Here is a 17994-nt window from a genome sequence, read left to right on the forward strand (position 1 = left end):
ATCTTCAAGAATTCTTTCTTGGCCTTTAGCTCCAGACCCCATGAAACGAACTGTCACCCCCCAAAAAGCCTCTTTTAGATTTAATTTACTCATTCCACGAAACTAAGATAACTATTTCACAGAACTGATGGGATATTAAATGAAATTGGGTTCATTTTAAGTTTATTTAGTCTGGGTACAGCATATGGCATTAAACAAGGGAAGGAGAAAGGAGAAAGAAAATAAATAAGGAAGAGAATACACAGTTTCTGTAATCATTCCAATTGATCACAAGGCTGTAGTTGATATTTATGACTCACTTCCTCCACTACCCATTTCATGTTTTCTTTATGCTCAATCAGGACTTCAGATGGGGTTTTTTTACTTTGTGGGGGTGATTTAAATCTTCATGTCTGAGAAGTCTTGAATCCATAGTGGTCTTGTCTTTTTCAGTTTGTCAGTAGATGGGTTATAGTAGCACACAAATATAGTATAGATTGACTTCAAAACCTCAAGGAGCCCGCCAACTGTTGTGCTTTTCCTAGCTGAAGATAGTTCAAAGGACAGCAATGTTTCTTTTGCCTTAGAAAGGAGATCTCAACATGTTCTAGACAATTTGACTCCAAGAAATTTCACTGAGGTGATGACCTCCTTCATTTTTGTGGGGTTTACCTCCTACCCTGAGGTTCACATATGTTTACTAAGACATCTAAAGTACTTGCTACTTCCTATTCATCAGAAACAATTAGCAGTGTAGTGGATTGATACTGTGTGGAATGTCAAGATGATTAAGATCTCTTCTGAGTGTATTATGACAGAAAGCAGGAGAGTTGACACAGCCCAGAAGCAATACTTGTAAAGTTACTGTTAGTCATACCAGTTAAAAGCAAACTACTTCTGATTGTCCTTGCAAACTGATATGGAGAAAAAGGTATTTTCATATCAAAAGCTGCATACTTCCAGTTGCCAGGGGCTATGTTGATTTGTTCCATTAAAGATACTCCATCCCTTGAAGCTTGGGTGGCTCAGTCTGTTAAGCATGCCTCTTGATTTCAGCTGTGGTCAGGATTCCTTGGTTTGTGAGATCACATCAGGCTCTGTGCTGGGCATGGAGCCAGCCTAAGATTCTTTCTCCCTTTGTCCTTGCCTTGCTTGCTTGGGCTCTCTCTCTCTCTCTCTTAAAAAAGAAAAAAGATACTCTATATGCTCCATCTGGAACGTCAGCTCCAATTGGGACCATTTACCAAAATTATTTCAAAATAATAGTAGATAATTACTTTGTTATACTCTTAAGATTTTTCTGCGTTTTCTGCAGGACAAAGAAGTAAGTGGGGAGATGCTAGGTATCACCACCAGGCTGTATGCAAGTCTTTGAAAATGGCACTCATTTTCACAATTCACTAGGGATATAGTATCTTTTTTCCCTTGTAATGAGGGGAATTTCCAGTGGCTTCTACTTGGCTCTTCCTACCATGGGAGTTTTATTCCTTAAGCCAGAGTGTGAATGTGGGGGTTATGCCGGTTGTCAAACAGATTATTCCAGATTGATCTCTGGACCTACTGGGTCCACTGTGATTTAAATGTGTGATAAAATGCCAGCTGTGACTGGGCCACCATAAGCCACCACTTTCATTGGTGTACTGGAGTGACATCTTGGGTCTTCAGGAATTAGTGTCAACACAGTGTCTGATAATCCATGTAGTAGGCAGAATTTGGGGACCCATGACCTCTGAGCCCTGGCGTCATGTCCATGAATATATTATGTTTGGGGACCAAAGGGACTTTGCAGATATAATTAAGGTTACTAATGAGTTGACTCTAAAATATGGAGAATGTCCTGGACTATCCAGGTGGACTGAAAGACAGTAACCTAACACCTGACACAAAGAGGAACTTAATCTGACTTCCACAGCTTCCAAAGTAGCCATTTTTAAACCTGCAGAAACTTGTTGCACCTCCTTCATGTCTAGTTCATTAATTTCATTCTCTATGAGTTTTGGACTCAGATTTGGGCTCAGATTTGGGTTTCAGGTTTTTTGTTTTGTTTTGTTTTGTTTTGTTTTTGTTTTTGTTTACTTACAAGAATATGTGACTTAAGGGACACTTGGGTGGCTCAGTTGGTTAAGCGTCCGGCTCTTGATTTTGGTTCAGGTCATGATCTTGCAGTTTGTGGGACGGAGCCCTGCATCAGGCTCTGTGCTGAATGTGCAGAGCCTGCTTGGGATTCTCCCTCTCCCTCTCTTTCTGCCCCACTCATGCTAACGCTCTTTCTCTCTCCCTCAAAATAAATGATTAAACTTAAAAAAAAAAAAAGAATATGTGACTTAAGCAAGCTATTTAGCTTCATTTAGACTTACTTTCCTCATCTATAAGCCAGGATAACAATATCCATTTCAAGGATTAATGTAAGTGTTAAATGAAAAATAAAGCATGCATGGAGTATAATTAGCATGCGACACAGTGTGTGGTACTAAACGAGGTCATACTGGTTCTCGTCTCTTTTATGCATGTCTTACCCATCATTCTTCCCCCTTTTCTTTTCTGCCTCTTGTCCCTAGTCTTTTTCATTGTGTCTTCTGTCTTTTCTCTTCTATTTCGTACTTTTCCTTTCCTTTTCATTCTTTTCTCCATCATTTATTACCATAATCAATCACCATCCCCCCCACACTCCCGCCAGCCTGATTTTGTTCTTTACTTATTGTTATTCATCTACTCATAGTTATGGTCAGTGAACCTCAATTAAAAATGCTCCCCACTTTTGCTCTAGAATTTGCAGTCCATGTGCTTTTCCTGTCACTGAACTGCTTCTACATATCCAATCCTCTTAGGTGTCATATATAGAAAGTTTTCCATTTTTGAGACCTCACTGCAGTCTATTGCATAGTGTAGTGGTTAGGAATATTCTCGGTTTCCAGTTTTGCAAAAGCCAACAAGTAATGGCTTGATCAAAGGACTTATTCTTCTCATAGGTAGGCAGCTGCTAGCAATGGTTCAGAGACTCGGCCATGTCAGGACCAGTGTTCCTTGAGTTCTCTTGGGATTCTGTAGCTCTAGGAATCCTGTCTGTATTTAAAGTGAAAAGAATAGTCACAGTGAGGAGGAAGTAGAAGCACCAGCAGTGTGTGTCCCTTTTATCAATAAAAGAAAGCTTTCTCAAAAGTCCTTAACTGGCTTCTACTTATATTTCACAGGCTAGTCTTGTGTCTCTCTATAACTTTTATTTATTTTTTTAATTCATAAGCTTATTATTTTAGTGTCAGACTACAGGCATCTGTGGGGCATAGTAGGTCAGACACTTTGGTAATATTGTAATGTCTCTATGGTTTTGCCTTTTTTAGAACGTTATGTAATTGGGATAATATAGTACGTGGCCTTTTCAAATTGGCTTCTTTCATTTAGTAATATGCATTTAAGATTCTTCCATGTCTTTTTGTGGTTTGATAAATCATTTTTTTTTTATCACAGGATAGTATTCCATTGTATAGATATAATATAGTTTGTTTTTCCATTCTCCTATTGAAGGATATCTTTACAGCTTCCAGTTTTTGGCAGTTAGGAATAAAACTGCTGTAAACATTGATGTGCAGGTTTTTGTGTGGACATAAGTTTTCATCTTTGGATAAATACATGGGAGCACGATTGGTGAATTGTACGGTAAGCCTATGTTTAGCTTGGTAAGAAATAGCCCAGCTGTCTTTCAAAGTGGCCCTACCATTTAGCTTTCCCACCAGCAGTGACAATTCTTGTTGCTCTGTTAACATTTCCCAGCATTTGGTATTGTCATTGCTTTGGATTTAGCCACTCTAATAGGTGTGCACATTGGACCCTTTTTTACTCTTTTCCTTCCATTTAGAATGACCTTTAAGGCCTCAAAGATTACCTCCCTTGTGAAAATTTCCCAGATGCTGCCCCCAACATGGTCCCTGCTGGTCCCAAATGATCTTTTCCTTTTTGAAATCCTGTTTCTGGCTCTTTTGTCTTCTTCTTTGTAGTCTACATAACAAGATACTACTTTCCACAGCAGTGGCCATCTAAAGCCTCTCCAAAATTTCTGAGAGTTCCTGAGGTATTACTTACTTGTAGGTCCCCCTGCTCTGAGTTCTGGGTTGTCTCCAACTCCTTTGAGTCAACCCAGACATAAAACTCAGCTCTCCTTGGTGTTCACAGGAAAGTTGACCTACTCTAATAGGGATTGTATGAGTTTAGTAACTTAATGGGGATGAAACATGGAGTAATACTCATGACTTCCTTACTGGGTCTCTCCTCTGTTCTTTCATCTCCTCACTCCCTTTCTGGAATAAAAAAAGAATTCTCTCTGTCTCGTTTGTAATTATTTAACGTCCTTGTTTCTCAGCACCCATTGTAAGTTGGCCTACCAAGGCTTATTGGCCACAAAAGCATCCCCCTAAGACAGGGAGATTTTTTTTTTTTCTACCAACTACTAAGAGAACGCAGTTTATTCGTTATATTGTTTGTAGCTATTTTCACACATATACTTTTTATTTCTGGATAGTAAAGTCCTCAGGGATAAGAATTAAGTCTTCATCTTCCTGATCTCCATAGTTCCTCCATACACTTTATATGACTTCAGTTTCTTTTAAAAAGAAACAAATGTACTTCTTTGAAGGAGGCATTAACACATTATCACATTTTATTTACAAGTAGAAACACAGACTATGGTTTGTTTGCCCAGTTATAATATTTATTAAGAAATGACAGAAAACACTATATCACAGATGTAAATGAAATAGCCAACAGGCAAGATCCTTATGATTCCCCCCCCCCCCCAAATAGGGATGAAATCAGATGTTGAAATATGAAAAAGTCTAGCCTACTTCTTAGAAGCTGAATGTTGGGTGAAGGGCTTCCATTCTCTCTGGTGACATCTGAGGAAAGTCACGTGGCTGTACCCTGGTTTGATGTTAGAAAAAATGTTATTAAATGTAGCAAAAAGTAGATTATAAGGCAGGGAAGAATTAGACTTGTGGGTAGTTCTAAAGGATTAATTCCACAATATGTCAGTTATTTTAGACCCTGAAGAAAAATCAGAAATAGTATATCCAAAGCATTTTGATAATCAGCTGGTATGTTTGCAGCATTTCTGTGTCCGTAGTGGGGAATCAATGTATTCAGTGGAGAATCAGTGTATTCATTGCAGAATGATATCAGGTAGAGCCCATATACTTGGCAGCCCCCATTACAAAAACCCAAGTGGAAGTTGTAGAACTTGTGGTGGTCCAGGGGTGGTTGAGGAGATACACTGTTCAGAGATACTATGTCCTGGGCAACTGGAAATCAACAACCTGGTTTTTTAACAGGTGGGCTCACAGCAGGTGGGCTGGCAGCAGCTGGGCTGGCAGCAGTAGCAGCAGCAGGCAGGGCGGCAGCAGGACTGTCCACAGTAGGACGGGCGGCAGCAGGAGGCCTGGGCGTGGTGCAGCTGGCAGCAGGTGGGGGGTATGCAGCTCACCACACAGCAGGGGGGCAGGCAGGTGTCCTCCACGCGGCAGTCAGGGCGGCACCACCTGACGCGGCAGCTCACGGCTCCGCAGCCACCCTCCTGGCCGCCACCAGTGCCACAGCCGGTCCCGCAGCAGCTGTTCTGGCAGCAGCTGGGCTGGCAGCAGCTGTTCTGGCAGCAGCTGGGCTGGCAGCAGCTGTTCTGGCAGCAGTTGGGCCGGCAGCAGCTGGAGCCACAGTTCCCGCTGGTGGAGCAGGTGGGAAATCCACAGAAGCTAGTGGAGCAGCAGGCCATGGTGTCAGGAGCTGGGCTGAGAGTTGGGTTGCTTAGAGGTGTTTTGGTGGTCAGGTCTATGTCAGGCCTTTTATATATTTGAGCCAGCTTCTATTTATAAAAATGTTAACATATCTTCCTTGTTTTTGTTTTAAATTTGTTCCTCATTGGACCTCTGATTGGCTTACATTGAAATAATTATGACCTATTATGAGCAGCAGTTTAGAAATTGGTTTGTTTTGTAGTTTCATTTGGACTGCTCGTGTTGGTCCTTTGCTCTTTGGAATACATTTGTGGTTTTCCATGTTCAAAGAGTCCTTCCATTTTAGCCCTTGCCAACGCCCTCATTTTGTAGAGGTGGTTATTCCACGTGACGTTTTGTCCATATCTCTAAGATAATTGTTCTCTTAGTTTAAACTATTATTTTTTTCTTCTGACTATATAGACTGAATTCTTTTGCATTTAGGATATCAGAACATCCACTGAACTGAAAAGAGTACTCTTTGTGTATAAATCAAAGCTTCCTACTGGGGTACCTGGGTGGCTCAGTTGGTTAAGCATCCGACTCTTGATTTCAATTCAGGTCATGATCTCACGATTCGTGAAATCAAACCCCATGTTGGGGCTCTGCGCTGACAGTGTGAAGCCTACTTGGGATTCTCTCTCTCTCCCTCTCTCTGCGCCTTCTTGCTTTTGTGTGTGCATGCTCTGTCTCTGTCTCTCTCTCTCAAATAAACATTAAAAAAACTTCAAACTAATTTACTCCAACATGAAGTCAAATGACTACTATAGTTCCTTTGATTTCAATCAATTTGAAATGTGTAACTATTATTCATATTCTAGGCCAGAAATCTTTTCTTGTGAACAAGTGACGTAGTATATATAAAGATAGCAGAGTGCTAAGCGTCAGGTAGGACTTTAATAAATGCTTACTAAATCTGATTTTGAATGGGTGGAGTAAAAGACATGATTCATGGATGCATGTACCACTTGTAAATGATTTAATAGAACTTTCAAGCTGTAGTGCCTCTCGTGGAGGAGTCCTTATTATTGTCAAAAGACATTAGGAAGTGCTGAAATATTTTTCTGTGTTTAATAGTTGAACCAAGTCTCAGGGAAAAACATCTGGGAGTTGTGACATTTTGAAGGACATTCTTCCTTGAAACGCATAATCTTGTGTTTGATCTATCATTGCTACCAATTAAATTATAGAGGTAAGTGCTGGCAGCTTATAAAAAACTTGGAAAATATTTTTCTTAAAGTATCCTATATTTTGTCCTATTGTATTTTGTATTGCACTGAAATACTTAATAAGGAGTTAAAAAATTACAAGATTTTTTTTTTTTTTTTTGCTCTAGATTTGTCTTAAGTTTCCAAGAGAACATCTTTCAAATTGGGTTGCAAAGTACAACCTAAATAGTTGTTTGAGATTTCTAATACATGTGTCTGACAAACGATGTTGGTAGAACTCACGGGGTATCTCCCAGGCTGTTTGTTCTATCCTTGTTTAGGTCAGAGATACACTTTCTATGTACTTCCAGTAAAGTGTTGGGAGTTGAAACTTGGAGGGCAATTTGGAGACCAGTGGGAAGAATATAATAGCTTAAGACATAGGAATTAAGCCTAAATGCTCTTGGAAAACAGTATCTAATAGATAGTATCTGGTAGATATTTTACAATCTATTTAATAAGTAATATAATCTCTAGATATTAGGTACACATGAAGGAGAACATCTAGTATATAAATTGGAGGGGGATTAAAATGGTAGAGCTACATGTAGGTAGAAATCCCATAGATTTGATCAACCTGAAAATTTTAGCCAAAAGTTGCTTTACTGGTTTAGACCTCATTATTACAGGTTAGAGCATTTAACTATTTGAATAACTGTAAAGATTATTTAATGCATGGAGCATTTTGTTAACTGATGGATTCAAGCATAGTGTAATTAGTATTCAGCCTGTCTGGTTTAGACCTCATGTGTATGCTTTAGGATTATTATAAAAATGCAAATCCACTCTCCTTGAATCCCAGCTAAAGATGGACAAGCTTAGAGGTAGAAGAAAGAAAATAACCCAGTTTGCTTTACACATTTAAACATTTTATTTGAAATTAATAGGGGATATTCAAGGAGAAAGCCGGTCTAAAACATGTGGGGATCAAGAGATAGGGAGGAGACCAGAGATGTCACTGAAATGAAGTGACCCTGGAGCCTTCTCAAGCAAGGCAGTATATCTAGATACTCTGATTGATACATGTTTTCAGTGTGCTAATTCAGCACATCCAAGAGGGTCCTGACTAAACTCATTTCTGAGCGGCTTAGAAACATCATGGTACTTAGCATGGGAGTAAAATTGAACACTTCTTCTGAGATCAGAGCGGTTTGCTTAGTTTCCCCTTTCATTCTTAATCAGCAACCCTGCTTTTAACAGGTGGACTGGCAGGAGGTGGGCTCACAGCAGGTGGGCTGGCAGCAGCTGGGCTGGCAGCAGTAGCAGCAGCAGGCAGGGCGGCAGCAGGACTGTCCACAGTAGGACGGGCGGCAGCAGGAGGCCTGGGCGTGGTGCAGCTGGCAGCAGGTGGGGGGTATGCAGCTCACCACACAGCAGGGGGGCAGGCAGGTGTCCTCCACGCGGCAGTCAGGGCGGCACCACCTGACGCGGCAGCTCACGGCTCCGCAGCCACCCTCCTGGCCACCACCAGTGCCACAGCCGGTCCCGCAGCAGCTGTTCTGGCAGCAGCTGGGCTGGCAGCAGCTGGGCTGGCAGCAGCTGTTCTGGCAGCAGCTGGGCTGGCAGCAGCTGTTCTGGCAGCAGCTGGGCTGGCAGCAGCTGTTCTGGCAGCAGTTGGGCCGGCAGCAGCTGGAGCCACAGTTCCCGCTGGTGGAGCAGGTGGGAAATCCACAGAAGCTAGTGGAGCAGCAGGCCATGGTGTCAGGAGCTGGGCTGAGAGTTGGGTTGCTAAGAGAAGTTGTTGAGTTTTGACTGCACCTTCTACTTCTGGCCTTTTATATCTATCCTAGAGCTGCGTATTGTCCTAGCATTCAGCATTGTTCCTTGATACCCTTTGCAAAGTCAGTCTCTGATTGGCTGATACCTGAGTTGTTTAGAAAGTTATAAATAGCATTTCAATAGCCTGCTTGGTGATTATTCAATTAAGTCCTATTTTGTTTCTTTTTTACCCTCTGGATCAAGTGAATGCTTTTTATGGAAGCCAATCAGAGCAGCACCTCTTTATGCAAATCATATGACAGACTAGACTGGGCCACTCCTGGCTTGCTTCATCATACCTGCCCTTTGTTAACCTTTAGACAGTTTATCTAAACTGAGCATTTTCTTCCTAAGTGGTCCCTAAATTAAGGATCAGGACTTCATAAAAGAAAATTTGTTCAGATTTCGAATGACTAACATTAGAGTCATCAAAACATTAATCAACATCCAAAAGAACTATGCCTTTCTAGGATCTGTTTGTACAAGTTATAGGATACTGAGAGCTCTAACCAATATTTTTGCCTTCCACCAACCATGTACATATTCCCAACTGAAACTGTTTTTTAAAAATTTTTTTTTTTTTTCAACGTTTATTTATTTTTGGGACAGAGAGAGAGAGAGAGAGAGCATGAACGGGGGAGGGGCAGAGAGAGAGGGAGACACAGAATCGGAAACAGGCTCCAGGCTCCGAGCCATCAGCCCAGAGCCCGACGCGGGGCTCGAACTCACGGACCGCGAGATCGTGACCTGGCTGAAGTCGGACGCTTAACCGACTGCGCCACCCAGGCGCCCCTAAAAAATTTTTTTTAATCTTTATTTATTTTTGAGAGAGAGAGAGAGACAGAGCATGAGCAGGGGAGGGGCAGAGAGAGAGGGAGACACAGAATCTGAAGCAGACTCCAGGCTCTGAGCTGTCAACACAGAGCCCGACATGAGGCTCAAACTCACGGACTGTGAGATCATGACCTGAGCCAAAGTTGGACACCTAACTGACTGAGCCACCCAGGTGCCCCCACAGCTGAAACTGTTAAGACTTTTGCCGGTAGATGGTTTTTATGACTCTACTAAATGAAAAATATATGCTAGTAATGAATACACCTTTTAACAAGTCAAACAGTACACAGACATATAAACAAATTTAATAATTTTCCTGTTTTCCCCCAAACACCCATCCCCTCCAAAACTAGTACTTCAGAAATAATCAATATTAACAATTTGGTATATATTCTTTGACACCTTTCTTCCTGCTTTTGCAGACATAAACCAGCATATACATAAGTAAAAGTAAAATATAAATAAAAAGTAAAAGTTGGGATCTATACATACTTATTTTTAAAAATTTTTAATTGTAATAAAATACACATAAAATTTGCCATCTTAATCATTTTTAAGTGCACAGTTCACTAGTGTGAAGAGCATTCACACTGGTGTGTAATCAATCTCCAGAATTCTTATCTTGTAAAACTGAAGCTCTATATCCATTAAAGAGCAACTTTTCCATTCTCTCCTCCCTAAGCCTTTGTAACCACCTTTCCACTTTTTGTATTGATGAATTTGACCAACCTAGATGCCTCATATAAGTGGAATCATACAGTATGTCTTTTTAATTCATGGTTTATTTCACTTAGCATGTCTTCAAGATTCATCCATGCTATCAATGTATCAGAATGTTTTTCCTTTTTAAGGCTGAATAATATTCTGTTGTATGTATACACCACAGTTTGTTTATATATTTGTCCATCAGTGAACACTTGGGTTGCTTCCAGCCTTTTGGCTATTGTGATTAATGTTGCCATGAACACGGATGTAGAAATATCTTTTCAAGATACTACTCTCACTTCTTTTGGGTAGATACCTAGAAGTGGAATTGCTGGATCACATGGCAGTTCTATTTTTAGTTTTTTGAGTACCTGCCATACTGTTTCCCATAGCGGCTGCACCATTTTACATTTCTGTCAACAGTGCACAAGGGTTCCAATTTCTCCACATCCTTGCCAACACTTTCTGGGTTTTTTGAGAGTAGACATTCTAGTGGGTATGACATGGTATGTCCTTGTGATTTTGATTTGTATTTTTGTAATGATTAGTGAGATGGAACATCTTTCATACGCTTGTTGGACATTTGTATATCTTTTTTTTTAAAGATTAACTTAATTTTTTTTCTTTAAAGTTTAGTTATTTATTTTGAGAGAGAGAGAGAGAGAGAGAGAGAGAGAGAGAAAGAGAGAGAGAGAGAGTGTGTATGTGATTGGGGGAGGGGCATAGAGAGAGAGAGAGGGAGAGAGAGAGAATCCCAAGCAGGCTCCACACTGTCAGTGCGGAATCTGACTCGGGGCTCAAACTCACAAACCATGAGATCATGACCTGAGCCAAAATCAGGAGTCAGATGCTTAACCCACCGAGCCATCCAGGTGCCCCCATTTGTATATCTTCTTTGAAGAAATGTCCATTCATGTACTTGCCCAATTTATAATTGTTTTTGAGTTGTAGAAGTTCTTCATATAGTCTAGATAATTTGCTTCTTATTAGATATATGATTTGCAAATGTTTCTCCCATTCTATAGATTGAATTTTCATTTTGTTCATTGATCCTTTAATGCACAGAAGTTTTTAATTTTGATGTAGTTCAGTTTATCCACTTTTTTACTTTTGTATGCTTTTTGTGTCATATCCAAGAAATCACTGACAAATTCAATATCATGAAGCTTTCCTCCTGTGTTTTCTTCTAAGAGTTTTATAGTTTTAGTTCTTAACTTTAGGTTTTTTTTTTTATCCATCTTCAGTTAATTTTTGTATATGGTATAATGTAAGGATCTACCTTCATTCTTTTGCATGTGGATACCCAATTTTCCAAGCACCATGTTTTGAAAAGACTGCCCTTCCCTTTTAATGGTCTTGACAGCCTTATTGAAAATTATTTGACCATATTTGTAAAGGTTTCTCTCTGGGCTGTCTCTTATATTCCATTTGCCCATATGACTGCCTTTATGCCAGTATCATACTGTTTTGATTACTATAGCTTTGTAATATAGTTTGAAATCAGGAAATGTGTTGTCTCTAGCTTTGTTCCTTTTTCTCAAGATTGATTTGGCTATTCTGAGTCTTTTGTGGTTCCACACAAATTTTAGGAGTTTTTTTTTTCCTCTTTCTGTGAAAAATAATCTTGATAAGGATTGCACTGAATCTGTAGATTGCTTTGAGTAGTATGGGCATTTTAACAGTATTAATTCTCCTCATTCATGAGCATGTAATACCTTTCCACTTACTTGTGTCTTCTTTAACTCTTTCATCAGTGACTTCTAGTGTTTGGTACACAGATCTTTCATCTCCTTGGTTAAATTTATTCCTAACTATTTTATTCTTTTTGATGCTATTGTAAATGGGATTGTTTTCTTAATTTCTCTTTGTGGTAGATTGTTGTTAGTGTGCAGAAATGCAACTGGTTTGGTGTATTGATTTTGTGTCCTGCAACCTCCAACTGTACTGGTTTTGTTGACTGGTTCTAACTGTTTTTTTCTTATTGTATTTTTGGGGGTAAGGTGGAGTCTTTAGGATTTTCTATGTATCATATCATGTCATCTGCAAGTAGAGACAATTTTATTTTTTTCTTTCTTATTTGAATGCCTTTTATTTCTTTTTCTTGTCTAATTTCTCTAGCTAGGACTTTTAGTACTATGATAAAGAGAATAGGTAAAAGTGGGCACCCTTCTTGTTTTCCTGATCTTAGAAAAAAATCTTTCAGTCTTTTATCACTGAGTATTAGGTTAGTGTGGGCTTTCATATATGGCTTTTATTAGGCTGACATAGTGTCCTTTTATTCCTAGTTTGTTGAGTATTTTTGTTTTTGTTGAAAGAGTGTTGAATTTCATCAAATTCTTTTTCTCCATCTATTAACCATGTGTTTTCCCTTCTTTATTCTGTTATGCAGTGTATTACATTCAATGATTTTTACATGTTGAACCATCCGTGCATTCTAGGATAAAATCCCACTAGGTCACGGTGTATAATCCTTTTAATGTGCTGTTGTATTCTGTTTGATACTATTTGAGGAATCTTGCATCAATATTCATCACAGATATTGGTCTCTAGTTTTCTCCTCTTGTAGTGTCTTTGGCTTTGGTATCAGAGTAATGCTAGACTCACAGAGTAAGTTTGGAAGTATTCCTTTCCCTTAAATTTGTTGGAAGAGTTGGAGGATGATTGTTTTTAACTTTTCTTTAAATGTTTGGTAGAATTCACCAGTGAAGCATCAGGTACTGGGATTTTATTTGTTGGGAGGTTTTTTTTATTACTAATTCAGTCTCCTTGCTGGTTATAGATCTGTTCAGATTTTCTATTTCTTCATGATTTGGTTTGGATAGGTTATGTGATTTTAGGAATTTATTCATTTTATCTAAGTCATCTTATTTTTTGCCCTATCCCATACCTATTAGTCATTCTTTTAAATAGCTATGCAGTTTTCCAGAGTGTGATCATACCACACTGTATTCAATCATACCCTATTGATATATCCTCAGTTGTTTTTAGTTTGTGCTTTTGAATTAAAAAAAATGATAGAATTTCAAGCTAAAGAGAATTTAAAGGAATCCAGCTTTTGGTGATTATGGGTGGGTAACATGATACAGCGATCTGAGCCCTTAACTGAGAACTAAATTAAGCTAATTAAACTAAATAAGCTTCTCAAACTGGTTCTGCCATTATGTGATTCTGCAACTTCAAAAAAGTGACTTACTCTCTCTGAACATTGGTTTATTCATCTGTAAAATGAGGTGATCTTTCAGACACCTCCAGGGCTAAAATTGTGGAATTGCTTTCCCCGCTCATTCATTCCTTAAGGGTATGATCTACCATGTGTAATTCACCTTGGAATCCTATGTAGTGCTTTCTGCACCATCTTCAACGTAGGCACTCAGGAAATGCTGTCGAATAAAGGAAGGAAGGAATGATTGGCTGTGTATGGTACTGATAAACAGCCAAATTTGCATCTTACCCAAGTCACATGTCATTTATTTTATACTTTTTTTCTCAGCAGGAGCTCTTAGGTAGTGATACCTGAAAGTGGTCAGAAGTTAAAATCGAAGGAAAAAGAGGACAAAACATGTTGCCATTTCTATTCTATTCAAGGGTGTCTCCTGGGTTTGATCAGGTCTCTAGAAGATATGTCGGGGAAATTGATTCCTTGCTTACATGTTATCCTTTATTCATGCTTTCTAATTTCTTGATTTTCTTTAACCCTTGCATGAATAAAGTGTTATAATTTTAACCCAAGTAATATTTTTAATAAAAAGGAGTATCTTCAGCTCCCTCCAGTTCTAAGTCCAAGAAACCACAAATTAATCCTGAGCCTTGTCCAAAAACTACCAAGATTTATAAAACATTTCCTGATGCTTGTGTTTAAATATGTATAAATTCATTGTATGTTATGTATATACATCCATTGTGTATTATGTATGAGTGCATGTATATGCATAATAAATGTATTTCTAAGTGAAAATTTTAAACCAAAGTAGATATGTTATTATCCTCACTTCCAGTTTAGAAACTGAGATGGAAATTAGAGTAAAGTTCTCCATCTGACCAAAAGCGAATTTCCTCAGAGAGGCTTTCCCAATGTGTGGTTCTCTTGCTTTATTAGGCAAGACTACATGTGAATGGAAGAGTGTAATATATTAGCATATGTTACCATGGTTTGAAGATTGCCTGAAAGAGCATTCCTCTAAGAGACTTGAAAAAAAAAATACATCATATCTGGCTTTGGATTCAGAGTTCCTGACTGCTATACTTTTCTGGTTGTGAAAGCTCTTTGTGAGGTCAGGATATGGAAATAGAGCTTGTGCCACTGCTGAGGCCCTGTATGACTGCCTTTGCTGTACTTTTTATGGCATTAACCTTTAGTAGATCTAATCAAATTTCCTAGCATGATATAAGAAAAGCAGTGTGGGATATCAAAAACAGATTAAAATCTTTTGTGACTTTCTATGAAATACATATCATGAATAAACTCAATAAAGAAAAAAAGAGATATTTGCTGCACCAAATAGATATAGTTTAATAGACCTTGGTATATTATTCCCCTTTCATAAAAAGTGCAGTTTGCAGGATGGTGGAGTATAGGAGGTGAACATATCTGAGGACAGATGGTTCTTCCGTGGCATTGGTGGCAGAATCACAGAGAGTAGATTCAAATGTGTCCTGAAAGCAAATTGGTTGTCCCATTTCTTGAGTCAAATTTGTATTTTGGCGGCCTCACTGGGAAAGATCAAAGTCTTTCCAGAATTGAATGGAATCAGATAGATCTGTGAGGCCTAAATAGCCCCCACCACAAAAAACAAATAACAGTTCAAGAATTTGTTAGTGGTCCAGGCGTGGTGGAGGAAATAGTTAGCTCATGAATTGATTTGGAAGTTGAAACTTCAACTTGAAAATCAGCAACCTTGCTTTTAACAGGTGGGCTCACAGCAGGTGGGCTGGCAGCAGCTGGGCTGGCAGCAGTAGCAGCAGCAGGCAGGGCGGCAGCAGGACTGTCCACAGTAGGACGGGCGGCAGCAGGAGGCCTGGGCGTGGTGCAGCTGGCAGCAGGTGGGGGGTATGCAGCTCACCACACAGCAGGGGGGCAGGCAGGTGTCCTCCACGCGGCAGTCAGGGCGGCACCACCTGACGCGGCAGCTCACGGCTCCGCAGCCACCCTCCTGGCCACCACCAGTGCCACAGCCGGTCCCGCAGCAGCTGTTCTGGCAGCAGCTGGGCTGGCAGCAGCTGGTCTGGCAGCAGCTGGGCTGGCAGCAGCTGGGCTGGCAGCAGCTGTTCTGGCAGCAGCTGGAGCCACAGTTACCGCTGGTGGAGCAGGTGGGAAATCCACAGAAGCTAGTGGAGCAGCAAGCCATGGTGTCTGGAGTGGGGCTGAGAGTTGGGTTGCTAAGAGAAGTTTTTTGTGTTTTGCTGGTCACTTCCACGTTGGGCCTTTTATAGGCCTTGGCCAGCTATTATTTACATAATTCTCAAAATGCCTTCCTTGTTTGTATATAAATAATCTGTCTCTGAATAATAATTGCCCCATTCCTGAGTTATTTGTTCAACCTCTGAAAGCCTTTAAAAGTTCATTTTATTGGTCTTCAGTTAGGATTCTTTACCACAGTCAGGTAGTCATTGGCGTTCATTGGGTACATAACCCATAATCCCCCATATTTGTTAAAATTTGCTCATTGCCCTAAGAATAATTGATGCCTCACCTTTACAGAGTGTCAGTATTACTCATTGGTGACCCTGATAATGGAGCTCTTGGGTCTCACATGACAGTTTAATTCCCAGCAACATGTCTCCAGTGTCAACTGCTGCCCCTTTATCTTTCTCATCTTCAATTTGACTGTGAAGCAAAGTGATCCAGCTGGCCAGAAAGGGATGCTTTTTGGGGGGGCTGAGAAATGTGGATGAATTGTTACTGATCACAGATTCTGGAGCACGTATGTGCCCAAGTGGTTCTGACTACTTTGCACGTATCATTTCATTTAATTTTCACTGCAATCCTATGGACTCCGCCTATACATCTCCCATCGTCTATGTCAGGAAATTGAGCCTCAAGCAGATTTATGTCTGTTGCTCAGCTTCACACCAACAAGTGGTGAATCTGAAATTTGAACCTATGCCATCTGACTTCAAACTAAACTCTTCAACCACTACAGTCAATATCCTGTTTTCCATGTCAGCAATTGTTCCAGAGAAACTCAAAGGGTAAAGGAAAGATGTAAAAATTTGCCCACTCTTAACTGTTTTTCAAGTCAAGGGAAGAAATGCAGAGCTTAGGGTGAATAATAACACTATTAGAAACTTCTCTGAAAAAAAATTTTTTTGACTACATAACAAGCTTCAAGAAAATTTTGTGTGCTAAAATGGTTGACCTCCTTGACTTGTGACTTCATTCAATCTTTGATATTAGGATGTCCTATAGATCTAAATGTCCTTAACTGCATAAAAATCACACTCAGTATATTAACACTGGAACATGTGACATACCATAGTACATTAGATCAGCATGCAGTTTACTGTAGATATTAGCAAACTATAATATAGTTTGAATCAGGCAGCAGATGAGGTTGAAGATGAAGGTTTTGTACAGGTACAATGAAAGGTGACCTGGCCTTCATTGAGTATGGACTCTGTTATAGGCAAATGGATGTTAAAATGCCACTTACACAGTTTGAACCAGAATACCAGGTGTTAGTTTCTGCTTCTTCAGGAATGACAGTTTTGAGTTTAGACCATAATTCTTCCCAAATCAGAATGAAGGCATTTACAAATCCCACATCAAATTTGAATTCAAAGGTATGTGATTGTTTTACTTCCTCTCCTTAAGCAAGTCTACATCATGGATTCTTCGATTAGCTAATTTTCCCACTGTGGATGTTTGGAGTATGTAGATTTGTCCCTATTATAATCTCAGGAGCTATTTAATTCATATCTAAATTCAGTATCTTTGATACTAAAAGCATTTATCTCCCCTTGCAAAAAATTCAGATATTTGAGGAGTTGAAATACCTACTGACTAGGGCACCAGGGATAGGTAGTGTTATCTGTTGGGTCTCCATTTCTATGCTTTTCTGCTGTGGCACTGTTTTCAACATCTCCCTTGGTGAAAAATTTAACTCAATTTTCATTTTTCTGGTCTTTAGCTGCCCTCAGAGAATTACTAATAATAAGTGTTTTTAGGCAGAGTTCTCCAGAGAAACAGAACCAGTAGGAGATAGATATATATATATATATATCTCCCCATAGAAAGATTTATTGTGAGGGATTGGTTCACACAAATGTGGAGGCCCTCACCAGGAGCACTGAAGTATGAGGGCAGGAGAAGATGGCTGTCCCATCTTAAGCCATAGAACAATTCGCCCTTCCTCTCCCTTTCTGTTCTATTTGGGGTCTCAATGATTTCGATGATCCACATTGTCCATCCACATTGGTGAAGGCAATCTAATTTACTCATTCTACAGACTCATATGCTAATTCCTTCCATGAACACCCTCACAGACACACCCAGGAATAATGTTTTACTAGCTGTTTGGGGATCCCTTAGCCCAGTCAAGTTGATACATAAAATTAACCATGACATAAAGTATGGCACTTAAAATTTGAGAATTCTCCTCTTTTGCCACAGACTAATCTGAACATTCCCTTATCTCTCCTAAAGAAATCAAGAAAATAAAATTATTTACTCCATTTCTTCTTCATTGGTTTTCATACAAATAGAGTAAGAAGTTATAATCAATTTGTGATATTTCCCGGTGTAGATTTTATGACTG

The 17994-nt window shown here is 39.6% G+C and overlaps 3 protein-coding genes and 1 long non-coding RNA gene across 4 annotated transcripts in view; 1 reads left to right on the forward strand and 3 right to left on the reverse strand.

Moving 5' to 3' along the window:
- Positions 1–17994, forward strand: part of LOC122485538 — a 116313-nt gene that overhangs the window by 36452 nt on the left and 61867 nt on the right. The window lies entirely within an intron of this gene.
- LOC122485527 (keratin-associated protein 9-3-like) lies at positions 4660–5788 on the reverse strand. The gene has a single exon (XM_043584407.1). It carries the CDS (start codon positions 5732–5734, stop codon positions 5291–5293), a length of 444 nt encoding a protein of 147 aa, XP_043440342.1. The 5' UTR covers positions 5735–5788; the 3' UTR covers positions 4660–5290.
- Positions 7791–8702, reverse strand: LOC122485524 (keratin-associated protein 1-3-like). The gene has a single exon (XM_043584403.1). The coding sequence runs from the start codon at positions 8638–8640 to the stop codon at positions 8137–8139; it is 504 nt and encodes a 167-aa protein (XP_043440338.1). The 5' UTR covers positions 8641–8702; the 3' UTR covers positions 7791–8136.
- On the reverse strand, positions 14726–15585 carry LOC122485528 (keratin-associated protein 9-3-like). Its single transcript, XM_043584408.1, has one exon. The coding sequence runs from the start codon at positions 15583–15585 to the stop codon at positions 15142–15144; it is 444 nt and encodes a 147-aa protein (XP_043440343.1). The 3' UTR covers positions 14726–15141.

The sequence above is a fragment of the Prionailurus bengalensis genome, chromosome E1, assembly GCF_016509475.1.
Source record: "Prionailurus bengalensis isolate Pbe53 chromosome E1, Fcat_Pben_1.1_paternal_pri, whole genome shotgun sequence".
Classification (NCBI taxonomy): domain Eukaryota; kingdom Metazoa; phylum Chordata; class Mammalia; order Carnivora; family Felidae; genus Prionailurus; species Prionailurus bengalensis.

Excerpts from the sequence above, each read along its gene's own strand:
- LOC122485527 (XM_043584407.1), bottom strand. The coding sequence starts at position 5,734 with ATGGCCTGCTGCTCCACTAGCTTCTGTGGATTTCCCACCTGCTCCACC.
- LOC122485528 (XM_043584408.1), bottom strand. The coding sequence starts at position 15,585 with ATGGCTTGCTGCTCCACTAGCTTCTGTGGATTTCCCACCTGCTCCACC.
- LOC122485524 (XM_043584403.1), bottom strand. The coding sequence starts at position 8,640 with ATGGCCTGCTGCTCCACTAGCTTCTGTGGATTTCCCACCTGCTCCACC.